Below are 12,396 nucleotides of genomic sequence, written 5' to 3'. Positions count from 1 at the left end.
CTCTTCACTTCGTAATATTGTGCATTATATTACTGAAAAAACTCCCTTGTTGTTTTTCTTCACTAATTTGAAATTTTTTTTTTTTTTTTTGCTAGTTTGTATGTAACCGGTTTCATCTTAATAAAACCTTCAAAATTATTTTTCTTACACAGGAGTACCTGTGTAGAAATCAATAAGTGAATGTCATGGGGGATTTAAAATTTATTGAATCCTTAAGTATTTTTTTTTTTTTTTTTTTGCAAGTATGAGTTTTGGGAAACGGTGGACTTATCTCGATAAAAAATTCATTCTGCAGTAAAACCTGTCTACAACGATACTGTTCGGACCTAAAAAAAATATTTTTATAGACAGTTTGATTATTCATGCTGACATTTTGCTGGGGCCAAAAAAAAATATTGTTATAGACAGGTTATTGTTATAAACAGTATCGTTAAACACAGGTTTCTCTGTATGTCAAAAGGTGTATAAAAGCATTGATGTACTCACTTTTTTAAAATAATTTTTCATTCATTTTATTTCAAGCTATCGAAGGAGAGAATTCAAAAATCCTCAAGATGAAGTAAATGATTATTTGTCCCGAGCCATTGACGCTCGTAGTATAGATCGTCTTAGAGACGAACATTGTAGGCCTTTTACAAATTCATTTCATAAAGCTGATATAGAAGAAAAAGTAAGTAACTTTTAGAACTTTTAAGATTTTTTCTTTTCTTTTTCTTCTTTTTTTGAATAATAATATTTGTTCTTCTGAGCCATTATGCACAAAATAGAAAAAATAATCTTAGAATTAAAAAAAAAATCCAACATATTGTGGGAGTTCTTCGAGTTTTAAAAAAGGATCCCCCCGCCTAGAGATGTAAAATTTCCAGAAATTTTGAAATGGGGAAAAAAAACGTTTTTTTTGAAAGAAAAATGGAAAAATTGATTTTTTTATGAATAAAAATAGGGTTTTTTCATAGCTCTGTTTCTTAGCACATACAGGGTGTTCCATTTTAACCTGCAAGGCCTTTATTTTTGCAACCACAAGTCCTAAATATATATTTCCAATCGCAAAAAAAGTTCAAAATCAAATGCAGAGTTAAGATATTGAAAGTTTGAAATGAAAATAAAAATAAGTCAAAAAATAAAAATAATTTTTTATACGGGTCCTAGGCCCCCTAACTAATGTTTAGAGAAATAATCTCCATTAAAAACTATTACTGACACAAAACTTGACATTTCTGCTAACAAAACTCGGGGAGATATTCCAGTTTAAAGTTTAAAAGGACCATACAGAAGATGAGATTGGAACTTATCGACTTTTCAGAGAAATGACATGTCGTCAAAGAAAAACAAGGTATTTATATTTTTCATTGCTATTCAAAAATAAGTGCAAATGTTATGCTGTGATACGCAAAAGCACACTACAAAACCTCGAACTATTTGAAAAACCTCACTCTATGCACACATATAATTTTAAACACTTGTTGACCACTATATTTTCCCCCAAAAGGTGTTATTGACCGCGAGTGAAAAGTGGTGCAAGTCACAAAACACTGCGTTGCGTATCTCGGTGAATATTGGTCGTACTATTTTCAAACTTTTTGTGTTGGAATTATTTTTTAATGGAGATTATTTCCCTAAACATAAGTCAGAAGACCTGGGACCTGTATAAAAAGTTAAATTTCGTATTTTTTGACTCATTTTTATTTTTACTTCAAACTTTCAATATCTTAACTTTGCAACTGATTTTGAACATTTTTGCAATTGGAAGTATACATCTAGGACTAATGGTTGTGAAAATAAAGGTCTTGCAGGTTAAAAGAGAACATCCTGTATAAAAGGGTTAAGCATTAAAAAATATATGCATTCCACATATCTTATTTTTCTGTTTGAGAGAAATACACATAAAGGTAAGTTTAATTAAAAAAAAACTTTTTGTTTTATAACTAAGAGCTTTCTTTGTCAAACACCAGAAATAAGTCAAGTCGTCGTTCATCCAATAATATTGAGTAAGGTGTGTCTTAATCATATCAATTATATTTTCTATTTTAGATTGCCATTGAAACTCCAAATAATAATTGCAATTTTTGACTTTCAAACCTGATTAATATTGCTCGAAAGAAAAATAAGTATGATATCCCTTCCTTGCAATGTAACTTTACTGTCTGAAAATGAAAACTTGAAGGTTGAAAATGAAAGATTGAAAATTTTTGATTTTTTCGAATTCAGTCTAAGTCCAAATCAAAACTAAATTGGTTTTTCTTTTTTTTTTCCCAACAGAAACCCCAAACCAAAATTGCATAATGGTTTCTAAAGCTGAACAAACACTTAAATGGAGTTTCAGTTTAATCATACGGCCGTGCTAAGTACGGTAGTAAAAGAAGTCATACCTGCAATTTTAAACAAAACTGAGTTATTATAACCCAGTGCTTCTCTGTTTCGTATTTAATTTAATAAATAAAATGTTTTCGGGTCATTATATCAGGAATTATTTTTTAAAAAAATTCTGAAAAAAAAAGCTGAATTAAATATATGGAAGAGCCAAACTTCTTGAGCTCAACTGCAGATTTCATTTTTGTGCCTAGCATGGCAGCATACAGGGGGCGGCAAAAAAAAAAAAAAAAAAAAAACTGACAAAGATTGCATCATCAAATGGAAGTAAAGTAATTTGATTTTAAATGAGTGTCTTATTTATTTTTGTGTCTCACTTTATTAGAAAATAATTTACCATATATCTCCTAGTTTATGTATTGTTTTTCGGTTTTCTTACAATTTTAAGCAAAAGACCTATGATAGTCAATGTCCGGAAAGTGTACAAAAATGAACAGTGAACATTTCAGTCAATCGTCCGATCATCCAAAAGTAAGTTCAATAAATTCCTTGGGTATCCACCAGAGAAGTCATTCATGTGGTGGGAATTTGTGACCGATAAGTGCAACTAAGAGTAAAAACAGCTCAAACAGAAGTTTTACGAGTTCCAAAAAGTTCAGTCATTCGTATGACTCCAAAGATGACAGAAACGTCTGAGACGGGCAGCAAGTCCACGCAGGAAGAGATACCCTTCACTTATTTACGGTTCAACCAGCTCATAACCCCCAAAACAATAGGATTTGGTAGTACACTCCAACCATCTTAGAAAATGTTAAACATCGCCAAAACCTGAAGTCAGGCTTTGTCTGTGATGGTGGAATCAGCACAAGCATCAAAAAATCTGTTTTTTTGTGCATGAGAGCCATAAAATGAATCAAAATTGTACCAGAATGACATTTTAGAAGCTGTTGTACTTTTGTGGACATAACAGCGCTTCAGCACAGCAATGTAGACTGGCCATTTCAATTTGACTCCACACCAGTTCATACGGCCAAAAAGACATGAGTGGTGCATGGTGCATTGTTTTTAACATATCATCTTTAGAGTGGACACTCTACTCGCTAGACCTATATCCCATTTATTACACTGTATGGCCTGTTTTAGAGTCAAAGGTCTGTCCTAAGTTACACATAAGTTTGGACTTTCTAAACTGATTGCTTTATAAAGAATAGGATTGATTAAAGGTTTTGTGGCCCAAGAAAGAAAATTTCAATGAGCAGTTGCACCTCTGTATTACTTCAAAAGGCAGCCAGTTTGAAACCAATTAATTTATTGATTGCTAAAGGTCTTCTTATATTATTTTTTGTTTTGTTAATTTATTTTTAATAAAGTGACATGGAAAAATGTTTGCCCAGGTTTTTTTGCCGCACCCTGTACATTTGGTTCACACAGTGAGCAGAAACATAGTTCTGTGATCAAAATTATGTTTGTTTTATAAAGGAGGAAAATAAATTCTTCACTAAGGATATTGGTTTAATTTTTTTTTGCAAAAAGTATTCAATATTTTTTGATCTATATTCAAATTACATTGTCATATAACAACTTGCATTATCGAAGTTAGACAGTATTTTAACATACAAGGAGGGGGTGGGGGAGGAATTTTGCATCAGAATTTAAGTATGAGAAATTTCTAATCACTTTTTGCTGAAAACTTCAATTAAAACTTCCTGAAAAGTTGAAAAAAATCATTTTTTCAATTTTTCCGGAGTAAAAATAAACTTCTTCTGGGGGAAAACTTAATATCCGTTTTTTCCGAAATTTACCATTTTTTCCAACTGTTTTCATTTCTACCCTCACCCCTCCCAAATTTTTCTCTTTTAAGACATTCTGGTATTTTTTCATAAACTCACAATGTCATTTTTTTCCCCTTTGCCTTTTATTTTAATATAAATGTAAGGTAAAAGTTTGTTCAAAAGCTAAAATTGTCTCATAACATAAAATAACTTAAATCATATTTACTTTTTGTAGCTACCTAGCAAGAAGATATATTTTGTTGAAGCTTAAAAAAATAAGATCTATCTTTGAAAATCCATTCATACTCTGTAACACAAGAAAATTTTGCTGATATATATATATATTCTTCTTTTTCAGTATATGAAGGAAGGTGACCAGAAATTATCAACTTATTTCATTTGTGCTGGGTTTTTGCAGTTATTTATATTAATCATCCAGTTTGTTATTTTACCAATGTAAGTATACCATGTTGAATCATGAACGAAGTTTTTAATAGTTCTCCTTATTTTCCCTTATTGTTGTAGAAAAAATCTCAAATGAATTTCAATTTCTAATCAAAATCAAATCCTAACAAAATAACTTAAATGAAAGGCTTAGGATGATAGATATGTTTGAAACTACTCCAAGTTGTTGTAAATGTGTCAATTATAAAGCTGTAACCTTTTATCATACTAAACTAAACTCAGTAGTGCAAACGCCCATGAGGTAAAGGCAGATCTTTTGCTTAGGTGATCAGCCGAACACGGAATCCCCTGTGCTTCGTTCACAAGCACATTTGATATTCATTTTAAAACGCGTGCCGAGGAGATGAAAGGCTAAATCGGTCAAGCCCAACCCGGGAATTGAACCCAGATCTCTGGCGAGGGAGCGAGAAGTACTGTCTCGTTTACTGGGCTCCCCTTTCATCATACTGTTCAAATAAATTTTAAATGTTTTGTTTCCCCTACCAATGCAGTTTATATTATTTCCTTGCAAATGATTTAATGTCCCATCTTAAATAAAGAAAGTTTAAAATTCCTCAAATTTCTCATTTTTTAACCAAGTATGACCTACATTTACGATTTTAGGACTTAAATTTTGAAAAAATTTCATTGGCAGTCCCCCACAACTTCTCTTTCTTTAACATTGTCAAAAGTTTTTAGAACTAGAATTCAGAAAACTTCCCCCTGATCACATTTCTGTGCAAAACATGCTCTTGCAATTAGGTTCATACCTGTATAACTAATGTAAAAGTAGAATTAAACTTGCTGCCTTGTTACGAAAGATATATTAATAATATTTTAATTTCTTTTTATTCAAAAAAGGTTTATTTGAACTTTAAAATATGATCTCAATTTTCATGTGTCAAGGGCAGCAAAATTTGTCTTTGCTCCACCTAAGAAATTGCCAAGCACTGGTATTGCATTAGCTAAAATCTCCAACTCTTTTACTTTAGGAGATTGGGGGGGGGGGGGATCGTTTTACGTATATGGGGAGAAAATTGAACCTCCCCCTCCTTTGAAAAAGTCCTGCATACGCCACTGTATAGATAGATAAATCCAGAGATGGATAGAAGTATACAGAGGTAGATCAATACAGGGACAGATATACATAGCTTGTTGTATGTATATTCATATATTCTGCTAATATGGTTAAAAAAAAATTCAAAATAAAATTCACCTATTCTGATGTTTCTTAGATGATAGTTGCTAATCATGGTTTCAGTCCAAAAGCTTTTAGAGATAGAGAGATGTATGGATCGATAGATAAATCAATGCAGAGATAGACAGATACCGGAAGATTGAAGAAAATATTTTCAAGTCTGCTAATGTAAAATAATTTTCAAATAAAATTCAACTGTTCCGAGTTTTCTTATGTGGCAATAATTTCAGTTTGAGTTTGTGTAGAAATTAAGAAATTTTAAAATATTATTGTTGTTTCCACTTAATGCAGTCATATCAAGACTTAAGCATTTTGATAATATCAAGCAATTTGATAATAAATGTTATCAGATTTAAGAACTAGATGAATACAAAACTTTCTGTTCAAAAAAAAATGGGGGGGGGGGAGAGAAAATCATTCGCTTAGCCTGTACTATCTTTAAATAATAAATTAAAATAAAAAATGCCTTCATAGTTTAAAAGTTTCTAGAAATTCTTGTGATCTTCCATCATTTTTAATACCTGATTAATGTATTAATTTTGATTCAATTTGAAATTCTGCAAACTATGGCTAGAAATCAAAAAGTTGGACTTTAAGTTCATAAAGTAATCTAAGGATGGATAAACGAACTCATTTTTGTAGAATGTTTTCAAGACATTCTTTCTTAATATCCGTCAAAGTCGGCTATAAGATGCTTTTTCTTTCTCTTTTTTTTTTCTTTAAACTAGCTAGTAAGTTTTGTTCATCAAGTGTTTTAGTTATTTTTCTTTTTACTAAGTTCACTAAATCTGCATTCTGTTTGTGTTTCTCAACTGTTTGGTTCAAATAATGGATAACAGAACCAAATAATAGATCAATTATGAGAATCATTGTAGTGATTAAATGTAACAGACTGAAGAAATCACTCATAAATGACTGTTATAACATTGAATTATTAATATTTGTATCCCATTTCCACACTTAGTGGTAACTATGATTGCGATGTCTGGACTATTGTGTAACCAATTGAAAAATTTTAGATAGAAGTTTTTACAATTGATTAACTGCAGGCTAAATTTATTCAAATGATTTTGAGTTTTAAATTGAATTCAAATGAGTTGAAATGTACAATTTGTCTTTTTTTTTTCTTTTTAAAAAATATTAGTATACAGTTGTGTGGTTACATTACATTTATGTGGTTGCCTTTATATATGTATTTATTTATTTATTTCAGATATTGGCTACAATTGCTGTTCCAGTTTTGTGCTGGCCTCATGTTGCTATTTGTCATAGTCATTATAGAAGCACCAAAGAGCCCTGTAAGTATAAAAGTAATCTTAATATATAAAAATCTTCTGTGCGGACGTTTGTCACCATAAAGCTTTTAAACGGCTGGACCGATTTTCATCAAATTTTTTGTGTGATTAAGTTGTGGCGAGCATGGTTTAGAAGCGCGATGGATCGAATCGGAAACATTTTCGTTAATTAATTAAAACATTGAATGGTTATATCTCCGAAATGATTTATATTTATTTTAACTTATTGTTGAGTGAGAACTGAAATAAATATTTAACCCGTTGCCAAAGGACAATAAGAAAGCCAGCTCTGCTTTTTGTAATGAAATTTCCTACTGTGATATGTCAATTGATAACAGATAAAATGTAGAGAGAGTGAAGCCTTCATTGCTTGAAAGCAACGAATTTAGGTCCCGTGATATATTTTAAAGTAAAGAACTGGAAGAAATCTGTTTTCTTTCACTAGGTTCACGCAAACCGCATCTTCTGTTGTCGTAGTTAAACCATGTGACCAGATCGTTGCTTTAGGTTTTCCTAACCATATGATCAAAAAGAACCGTATTTAGCAGCATTTGTTCCTCAACTTAATTCTATTTGAGTTTTGGCACCAATGGCAAGAACACTTTGAGGATTATCAAACTAATCAGTACATTATTCAAGGAAAAGATGGTAGAATTGAAAGACGAAACATTTTATTTTCGTTCAGAAAAATTATAACAGGGTGGTTCTGTGCACACAAGATCAATGCAGTGGAATATTTTTATCTTTGGTAGGAAGAACAAATTAGGCAAAATGTGAAGTTTTAAAAGTTTTCGTTCAATAGATCGGACCGCTAATCGGTCGGAATTCACTCCGCTCACTGATCGGCTGGATTACAGGAATGTGGTGACTTGGCGACTTTGGCCATAAACAATAGAATTGCATGATCATTTGTTTACATTTTAAAGCTACTGTTAATGTAATTTATTGTATTTCTTAGATATTAGACAAAATATTTTAAACTGCAAAGAATTGTTTTTGGTTTTTAAAGAGTGTTTAGTCATTTTAGTTGAAGAATGTGTTCATTTTACATCAGGAGGGAGGGGGAGTGATTTTCACTTATTCAGGGAACTGTTTTTACCTTTATCATTTTTTCAAACAATACCCTTTCAATTGTTTTATTCTTTTTCATATGGGGGACGTTGCAGCGGGATTTGCCGTTTGTTCTATATGGGCTTTGTTCTAGATTTTTTATACTTAATATCTGAGGATGATTTTTATCCTTTGAGTATGGCCGAAGGAACAAACCATACAATCTATGAAGATATTTCAAGTACGCTAGAAAAAAACAAAGAAAACGCGAGAAAAAGTTTGAACAGAACAACGTCTGTCGGGTCCTCTAGTAACATTATAAAATTTCATATTATCAACGAAAGTACAAGGTGTCCAAAAATTCCTTAACTCATTTTAAAGATTCATGGAAAATCAACTAATTGTGGTACAAATATACGGTTAGCGCTGTAATACTTGACAATTCAAACATTTTTTTATGACACTGTAAAAAAGAGAAAAGTGTAGTTATAAGTAATTTTTAATTGACAGCTATGTGATCATATTAAGAAAAATAAACGTCATGTGAGGCCTTTCATTTTATTATCATTTTACTAAACGGAAAGCAATTTTTTTCATTACCATTGTGTTTTCTTCCAGAGAAAAATGGAGGGATGCCCATAAAATTATTGGCAAAACACATGAAATTGGGTTTATGGATGGATCAAAGACAACATCCGGAACTGGTTCTGGTGCGTACTGCAGCAGCAACAACACAAAGCTATTTTTTTCGTTAAGGAAGCCTGGCAACTGTCTATCAGGCAGAAATTGTAGCCATTGTGGCATATGTTACTAACTGCTTAGAGCGAGCCATAACCTGTAAAACTATAAGAATCTTCTCTGATAGCAAGGCTGGGTTAAAAGCTCTTGATTGTTATGGCTTTTCAACCAAGACAGTATGGAAATGTCATAATGCATTGGTAAGACGAGCCAGTAATAAGGTTTCCTTGTACTGGGTTCCTGGTCACTGTGACATTGTGGGTAATGAATAGGCTGATCAATTAGCTGAGCAGGGCTCCATTACATCATTTATGGGACCTGAACCTGCTCTTGGTTTGCCCTTACAATGTAGTTAGGATTGCTGCACAGAATCTACTTATGGGTGATTCTTATGGTAGGTGGCTTTAGTCTGATTCTCAAAGACAGGCCAAAGTCCTCGACCAGCCGCCTCCCTGGTTTAGATCCTGGGAGCTGCTTGATTTCAGTAAGAAAGAGATTAAAATGTCCATTGGGCTACATACTGGACACTGCTCTCTCAATAGACATCTTAATTTGATGGGTGTCACTGTTGATCCAATCTGTTCAGGATGTCAAATGGCAGAAAGAAAGCTCAATTCATGTACTGTGTGATTGTGACTTTTATTCTGCACAGAGGTTTGAATTCTCAGGATTCCACTGTGTGATTCCTGGAAACTGGCTAATATTTCAGTTAGACAACTGCTGAAATTCTTTTCTACTATCTGGCTCTACTAGAGGTCCTAGTGGGGATAGTGCAATAGACCAGTGATTGCAGTGCTAACGCTCTTATTGAGCGCCCACTTTTCATTTCATTCATTCATCCATTCAAGTAAAGCATTACTCCATTTGGCAGCGTCAATGATTTGTTTGGCAAGGACGATGAGAAAGTGGCTTCAAGCAGGCTGCAAATACAGTAACACCCCTCCTAACGGACACCCCTCTTATACCAGGGTGGCGACAGATCAGGGAGATCAGGGAAAAGTCAGGGAACTTTATTGATCAGGGAAATATCAGGGAATTTCAAAAAAATAACAAAAAATCGGGAAAGGTGATTTTATGAAGGAAAAAAATATTTTTTTGTTTTTGCTTTAAAAAATTTAGTACCCTAGTTCTCTACGCATTTTCCGCCAATTATCTGTTCAAAAAAAAAGTTAAAATTAATGAAGTGCGATTATACACTTCCGCATATTTGTGCATCTTTTTTCCTCAACGTCAAAGTATTGCACCTTACTTATTAACCACAGGATGAACTTCCTGAGATTGCTTCTTTGTTTGTAAAGTTGTTTATTTTATCTAGGTTGAAGTTTGCTTTCACGCTTTCAATACTACGTAAAATAAACAATCCTACAGGCAAAGAGGAAACCATCATTAATGCCTTAGCTCTTTTGCCTTTATTCCATTGTCTCAAAGTAATGAGCATATTGTAATCAAGATTTCAAGAAGAAATCTTTGTTTTTTCAATTAATACTGATAAAAGCTTAAAAGTTATTACTTCTTCGCGTTTTTAATGTAATTGCTAAAATTGAACTTTGATTCAAAAAAAACTTTGTTTTTTGCCATTATACTATTTGTTGTCACCACAGATTAGAAAAGTTTTCTTTTTTTCAGGCTTAAATGATTATTTTATTTTAAAATCAAGTTGTATTCTTTTATATATTTTGAAATTAATCAATTGCTTTTTCCCCCCTTGCATTTTAAAGCTCTTTGTTACAAAAGCAACCTAAGATTTTTTTTAGATACATACTGAAATCATTTGAAATAGAGTTAACTTGTGCACTTAAGTAAATATCTTTATTTTTTATTGTTAAAATGCTGTGATCATTCATTAAAACCTATGTTCTTGATTAGAGAAAAGCTCCCTATGAATGGATGTCAAAAGGTTTCATCTGTTTTGCATAAATATGTCAATTAGTTATATAAGAATAACTACATTACTTCTATTATTTCACTATTACTTGTTTTTCTTGCAACAATTTTTATACTGTTGGAAAATTTAGTTCAAAATAATTTCAATTACTTTTTTGTTCTATCATAAATACACATATGTTTTTAAGAGTGATTTTAATAGTTTCTTGAAATTCTTATGCTAAGTGGTTACTGGAAGTAAAGTTTTTTTTTTTTTTTTAATTTTATATAACTTTCCATGTAGAAAAATTTAATATACTGTTTTGTAAGGTTTTTTTCCCAAAAAAAATGACTTAATATGTTTTTTTTTAACATTTATTTATTTAAAAAAAAACAGCATTCTTTTAAAATTATATCTTTAGTTCAACAACTTAACACAACTTAAAACGTTTAAAATACTAAATTTTATACAAACATGCAATGGATTTCAAGTAGAGCAAAGAAAGGAAACCATTATCATTGGTAATGTAAATCAGGGAAATTTGATGTACCTAATCAGGGAAATCGGAGAAAAGTCAGGGAACTGTGTTTCACAGTTCCTGTCGCCACCCTGTATACGGACATTTTTTAATTCCCAATTCCAATGCAAATAACTTTATTAAACCCCTGTCCTGTGGACACCCCTCTATTGTGGACAAAAAAAAAAAATTGTCCTGTTAGTGTCCGCATTAATGGGGTTTTACTGTACTTTCTTTTCTTGCTGATAAAATCCCAAAAAAGCTGCAAACCTTCTGGAAACCCATTCTTTTTCTTTCTCTTATCTTTTTAATGAAAAGAGTATGCGTATTTATTTTTTGTGTTCATATTTTAATAATTTGAAGTTTGGCAGTTGGTTTAAAACTCTACTTCTAGACAAGCTTTTAAGCCAATAAGTACTGGGTATTCACTCTGAGTGCAGGTATTACATATGCAACACGTTTTTGTACATATTTTCATGTAAAATTCAAGAATCTTAATCTTTGAGTTTTATTTTTCATACATTTGAATGCATTTATTTATATATCTTAATGCAAAGCTTCAAATTTCTATTAAGAACATTATGTATGTAAAAAGTTCTAATTTGTGCATGTTGTGGGTGTGCCTTTCAGTGTCACATCTGCGACACATACAACTTGTAATTTTTTAAAAACAAAGATGTTTTTTAGAAAGTTGATTTTTGTCTTTTTTTTTCCTAGACTGCAAGGCAGCTATTACCATTATCTTGCATTCAAGCTGTTGAAAAAGTTATCAATAATCGACGAAATAGTCAAATGCTAGCTATGTTTGTTCTTCTAATTACTTTCACCAGTACTTTTGTACCAATGGTATGTATTTTCGTGCATAATGTTTACTAATAATAAAGCTGAAAGTCTATCAGTCTGTTTGTCAGGATCTTTGTGACGCGCATAGCATCTAGACCATTCGACCGATTTTCATGAAATTTGGCACAAAGTTAGTTTGTAGCATGGGGGTGTGCACCTCGAAGCTATTTTTCGAAAATTCAGTGTGGTTCTTTTTCTGTTCCAATTTTAAGAACAAAAATATCATAAGATGGACAAGTAAATTACGAAATTATCATAACGTGGAACTGTAACATGGGTACAAGCCAATTGGCGAGAAAATTCACCATACATTATTTGTAAATATACAGGCGAACCAAGAGACCTTTTAATTTTTCTATTACGGG

The 12,396-nt window shown here is 31.8% G+C and overlaps 1 protein-coding gene across 1 annotated transcript in view; it reads left to right on the top strand.

Moving 5' to 3' along the window:
* Window positions 1-12,396, top strand: part of LOC129225790 (adenylate cyclase type 5-like) — a 57,226-nt gene that overhangs the window by 14,129 nt on the left and 30,701 nt on the right. The window contains exons 7-10 of the mRNA XM_054860300.1: window positions 523-670; window positions 4,441-4,538; window positions 6,938-7,022; window positions 11,906-12,034. Coding sequence (XP_054716275.1) covers window positions 523-670; window positions 4,441-4,538; window positions 6,938-7,022; window positions 11,906-12,034 — 460 coding nt within the window. The remainder of the gene's footprint in view (window positions 1-522; window positions 671-4,440; window positions 4,539-6,937; window positions 7,023-11,905; window positions 12,035-12,396) is intronic.

Source organism: Uloborus diversus, chromosome 7, assembly GCF_026930045.1.
Source record: "Uloborus diversus isolate 005 chromosome 7, Udiv.v.3.1, whole genome shotgun sequence".
NCBI lineage: Eukaryota > Metazoa > Arthropoda > Arachnida > Araneae > Uloboridae > Uloborus > Uloborus diversus.
Note: the sequence above shows the minus strand (reverse complement) of the source record. Positions and strands in the feature narration are given on the sequence as shown.